The sequence below is a fragment of the Ciona intestinalis genome, unplaced genomic scaffold (assembly GCF_000224145.3).
Source record: "Ciona intestinalis unplaced genomic scaffold, KH HT000043.2, whole genome shotgun sequence".
In the NCBI taxonomy this organism is placed as follows: Eukaryota; Metazoa; Chordata; class Ascidiacea; order Phlebobranchia; family Cionidae; genus Ciona; species Ciona intestinalis.
Genome location: NW_004190365.2, coordinates 86,460 through 92,071, shown reverse-complemented (window position 1 = coordinate 92,071; position 5,612 = coordinate 86,460). Strand labels below are relative to the sequence as shown.

General features: G+C 39.6%; 2 protein-coding genes across 3 annotated transcripts in view; both read left to right on the top strand.

Moving 5' to 3' along the window:
- LOC100178449 (solute carrier family 15 member 2) overlaps positions 1 to 1,779 on the top strand; it is an 8,514-nt gene extending 6,735 nt beyond the window's left edge. For both annotated transcript variants that reach the window (XM_002121215.5, XM_018815185.2), the window contains exons 13-14: positions 198 to 376; positions 1,439 to 1,779. In XM_002121215.5, the coding sequence (XP_002121251.3) occupies positions 198 to 376; positions 1,439 to 1,538 (279 nt within the window). In that variant the 3' untranslated portion in view covers positions 1,539 to 1,779. The remainder of the gene's footprint in view (positions 1 to 197; positions 377 to 1,438) is intronic.
- Positions 1,780 to 1,905: 126 nt separating this feature from the next.
- The window catches only part of LOC100179286 (serine/threonine-protein kinase 32A), a 6,721-nt gene continuing 3,014 nt past the window's right edge, over positions 1,906 to 5,612 (top strand). Inside the window, exons 1-6 of the mRNA XM_002120423.5 lie at positions 1,906 to 2,061; positions 2,454 to 2,677; positions 3,808 to 3,968; positions 4,571 to 4,701; positions 4,959 to 5,050; positions 5,277 to 5,393. Coding sequence (XP_002120459.2) covers positions 2,007 to 2,061; positions 2,454 to 2,677; positions 3,808 to 3,968; positions 4,571 to 4,701; positions 4,959 to 5,050; positions 5,277 to 5,393 — 780 coding nt within the window. The 5' untranslated portion in view covers positions 1,906 to 2,006. The remainder of the gene's footprint in view (positions 2,062 to 2,453; positions 2,678 to 3,807; positions 3,969 to 4,570; positions 4,702 to 4,958; positions 5,051 to 5,276; positions 5,394 to 5,612) is intronic.

The window sequence follows — 5,612 nt, the reverse complement described above, 5'->3', positions numbered from 1 at the left end:
AAAATAATCACTCACAAAGTAACATACATGGTAACTCGTAAGCTGGCACGAGGTGTTAAACCCGTGTGATAACGACTGTCGTTTTCCGGCCACGCGAGGATAAAGTAAGTTACATTCATTCACCCATGTTATAATGACTGTCGTTGTCCCACCATGCGAGGTTAAACAACTTACACCCACACACTATTACACTACAGGCCCCAGCCAGTATGAAGTCCGTAGTATCAAGTATATGGCTCCTCACCGTTTCGATGGGCAGCATTATCGTACTCGTCGTCGCCGAATCTCGTATGATTGACAGGCAGGCCCATGAATTTATTTTCTTCGCATGTTTGATCGGAGTCGCTTCCATCGTGTTTGCTTTCCTGGCTCGCAGGTTTGTTTATATGTATTTAGTGTAGATACTTTTGCGCAAGACATTTGTAATTACGCTGAATACCGCTGTATGTATTGTAATGTAGGGTTGGCACTTATTTCATATTTGAAATCGTGTTTTAACAATTAAACTAGAATCATCTTACTATACCATCTTACCCCAACCTGAATCTACCATCTTACCCCAACCTACTGTACTATCTTACCCCAACCTGAATGTACCATCTCACCCCAACCTACTGTACCATCTTACCCCAACCTGAATGTACCATCTTACCCCAACCTGAATGTACCATCTTACCCCAACCTGAATGTACCATCTTACCTCAACATACTGTACCATCTTACCCCAACCTGAATGTACCATCTTACCTCAACCTACTGTACCATCTTACCCCAACCTGAATGTACCATCTTACCCCAACCTGAATGTACCATCTTACCCCAACCTGAATGTACCATCTTACCTCAACCTGACTGTACCATCTTACCCCAACCTGAATGTACCATCTTACCTCAACCTACTGTACCATCTTACCCCAACCTGAATGTACCATCTTACCCCAACCTACTGTACCATCTTACCCCAACCTGAATGTACCATCTTACCCCAACCTACTGTACCATCTTACCCCAACCTGAATGTACCATCTTACCTCAACCTGAATGTACCATCTTACCCCAACCTGAATGTACCATCTTACCCCAACCTGAATGTACCATCTTACCCCAACCTACTGTACCATCTTACCCCAACCTGAATGTACCATCTTACCCCAACCTGAATGTACCATCTTACCCCAACCTGAATGTACCATCTTACCTCAACATACTGTACCATCTTACCCCAACCTGAATGTACCATCTTACCTCAACCTACTGTACCATATTACCCCAACCTGAATGTACCATCTTACCCCAACCTACTGTACCATCTTACCCCAACCTGAATGTACCATCTTACCTCAACCTGAATGTACCATCTTACCCCAACCTGAATGTACCATCTTACCCCAACCTGAATGTACCATCTTACCCCAACCTACTATATACACTCACGCAGATACAAAGCATCGAAACCGCAAGAAATTCCAAGCAAGAAAGAAAAGAACGAAATCGAAAAGACAGAACTTTTAGAAGAAAAAACAGACTTTAGTGAATGAATTCGTCGTAAAATATATTTTAATCCTGATTTTCTAATTTAGTAACAAACTAATTAATTCTCTTTATATAAAACAGAATTCACAATCTTGTTTTGCGATAACTTAAACCCAATGCTTAAATTGTCATTAAACTATTGCCTTTGCGTTTAAAATCCCCCATACTACTATCGTTGCTCTTGTATTAATGCGTTTGTTTATTAAAAAGAAATAAAAACTAAACCGATAAACATCAAACACTATACCAGTATTTGTTGTCATTCTGCCAAAGTGCAGTGCTTCCAGATAGTTTTCGAAAAAAAGGCCCTTACCGGGGACGATTGTTTTAAAATCAGCATCTTTCTTCTTCTGATTTCTCTCCTTCCCCGTTTTTCATTGGTTCTCTCCTTTTTCAATCATTCAAGTGTTGACGTTGCAGAGAGTGGTCGTGTATGAACGCTGAGGTTAATGCAGAAACATAGGGTGAAGTAAATGGGAACGAAATCGTCCAAAAACGAAGATGGCGACGACGATCCCAGCGCTGACGGTGAGTGAGCATGGGGTGTATGATGCCTATTGGTTGTCTGGGTGTTGGGGCAATGTGCTAGTGAAGAGTCTTCCCCCCATCTTATTTGCTAACCACTAACCCCTAGGTTAGGGGGTTAGGTGTTGATGGTTAGGGGGTTAGTGGTTATAGGGGTTAGTGGTTAGCAAATAAGCCCAGGCCTCAGGTGTGCCTCACTGAAGACCTTACCCTTATGTAATAGAATCTCCATTATTAAGTGTTGGTGCTAGTTATGCATCGTTATATGCTAACTCTTAACTAGTAGCTACCAACCTCTAACACTTCCCACCAGCCAATCTGTAATGTGCCGAAACATTCTTCACCAGTGCCATAGTAACTCCTCATATTTATTTTATAAATCTTTATATTTTCAGTCGGGTTCAACGACTTCGAGGTCCTTCGTTCGATCGGAAAGGGAAGTTTCGGCAAAGTTTGCATCGTGAGACGCAAGAAGACGGAGAATGAGGTTTACGCGATGAAATATATGAACAAACTATCATCATGGAAACATGGGGCCATCGATCATGTGTTAAGGGAGCTGGAAATATTGTCGACGCTACGTCATCAGTTCCTGGTGAATTTGTGGTTTACTTTTCAGGTAAATGAGCTGTTTACTTAAAACCTCATGCTCAATTTTATGGCTGAACAACATTTCAAAATATATGCTTTTTGATAAAATAAAAGCCCTTTACTCATTCATCCTTTGCAAGGCAACAACAGTCGTTATAACACGGGTGTTCTGTTTTATACACCTCGTGCCTGCTTACAAGTTACCACGTATGTAACTTATTTATCCTCGCATGGCGGGGAAACGACAGTCGTTATAACACGGGTGTTCTGTTTCATACACCTCGTGCCCGCTTACAAGTTACCACGTATGTAACTTATTTATCCTCGCATGGCGGGCAATGACAGTCGTTATAACACGGGTGATCTGTTTCATACACCTCTTGTCAGCTTACAAGTTACCACGTATGTAACTTATTTATCCTCGCATGGCAGGGCAACGACAGTCTTTATAACACGGGTGTTCTGTTTTATACACCTCGTGCCAGCTTACAAGTTACCACGTATGTAACTTATTTATCCTCGCATGGCGGGCAACGACAGTCGTTATAACACGGGTGTTCTGTTTCAAACACCTCATGCCTGCTTACAAGTTACTACGTATGTAACTTTATGGGCGACTACATGTAATTTTAAAATAAAACTTGTTTACGCAATCTTAACAACTTAAACTTCATTAATAATTAATCACAAATGAGAAGCGAGCTGGTTTGTTTTAAATATTTATGTTCGTGACATACACCTATTGTCTCACCAACACTTAACAAGTGGAAAGCATCACTAAGATTAGATAATGAGTGTAAGCTGGTTAGGAAGATTATTGTGTTTGTTGGTCGGTTGGTGTTTGTTCGACCTCAATCCCCGGTTCCACGGCGTGCCTTGCTGTAAAACACAACCTTGACCTTTATTACCCCCAGAAATAACGAAGCCATTTTATGGTCTGAAAGTAATATTTCCATATAAAATATTTATATGTAATAAGGTATTGTGGGGTAAGATGGGACACCTTTAGCACATTTTATCCTCATGTGTTTTAAACAATTGACAACGGTCTATGGGAGTCGTGGGATGAGAAAACAGAATAAAAAGGTGACCCATCTTCCCCAACTTACTATGTATTATTCACCCCCTAATTACACCCCACTAACCCCCCCCCCCCAGGATGAAGAAGATATCTTCATGGTCAGCGATCTTCTCATGGGTGGCGACCTCCGTTACCACATTCAACGACACGTGCATTTCACTTTCGATGATGTTCGAATATATTTCTGTGAACTAGCTCTGGTACTTGACTATTTGCGCAACAAACATATTATACACAGGTCCGTTTAAGATGGTTTGTTTAATTATTTATCATTTGATAATCAATAATTGGTCTAATATTAATAAAATGTCAATAAAATAGATTTTCTGCCTAACTATTTCACTTAATATGTCGATATCATATCTCCAATATATTTGTTGTAATTCAACAAACGCAGTGGCCAATAATGGGTTGTAACATCATGGGTGTTGGGGTAATGGGTAACTCTTATCTAAATCAAAGATCCCATGACATACCTCACTGTAGGACCTCACCCATATAGAATAGATTGTGCATATACAATGTTGGAGTAATGGCCAACTCTGGCCTAAATCCCAGGTCCCATGGTGTGCCTCACTGTAGGACCTCACCCATATAGAATAGAATGTGCATATACAATGTTGGAGTAATGGCCAACTCTGGTCTAAATCCCAGGCCCCATGGCGTGCCTCACTGTAGGACCTCACCCATATAGAATAGAATGTGCATATACAATGTTGGGGTAACGGGACAATTCTGGTCTAAATCCATGGCCTGCCTAGCTGTAAGACCTCATTCATATAGAATAGAATGATGGCAATTGTTTCAACCCAGAAAATCATTGAAACATTTCCATCATAGAGACATCAAACCCGATAATATCCTCCTTGACGAGCGAGGCCATCTTCATCTAACGGACTTTAACATCGCTACTGTACTTAATGATGAACATCCGTGTGCAAAGTCATTCGCTGGAACAAAGCCTTATGCAGGTGCCTGTGTACATTATGTGTATTCTGTTTACTTCTTGGTCCTTTTGCGTAAAGAGAATATCTACGCCCAGCTTTGTTAAGTGTAGATATTTCCTTTGTTTGTTCTTAACGACAATTACTCCAACCCAGAGGTCACTAATGGATTGTCCAAATTGTCAGCCATATAAAAACAATCACCAATAAAGTTACATACGTGTAAATGCGTTTGTATTAAGTTCATCATAAACATTAAATTTATGATCATTATGACATCACAGCCCCCGAAATCTTTAATTCATCGTCTGGTTACGATTACGCTGTGGATTGGTGGTCACTAGGGGTCACCATGTACGAAGTATTGCGACACAAAGTAAGATGTTTGTTTATTTATTATAAAAAAAAATAACTTTTATGAAATATGTTTTTATTTTATGCCCTCTTTCTATATATCGTGATAACGATGGTTTTGGTTTTTAAACCAAAATCATTAAACAGAAAAAAATTATATATATTTTATATATAGCATAGTCCTTTATATTTGTATTAAAACTGACATAATTTTTGTATATTTGGTTCTTACATAACGTTACACACAGCGTCCGTTTAACATTGGATCTGACACAACGAATGAAGAAGTTACAGCTTTACACAACGATGGCTCAATCTCGTTCCCTGTCGATTGGGGGCAACCTATCATGAACTTGTTTTTTAAGGTGAGCTATGTATGCAGCGCATACATGCAACATTCATAGATTACTTATTTTTATGAGTAATTCATATTGCAAGCAATAGAACAACATATATACATTCATACCATGTCGCATATATATATACATCCATGGGTACATATATACAATATATATAAGTATACACACAATATTATATATACATCCATCATTTCTATACAGACACCCACTACTCACTTGTCTGTG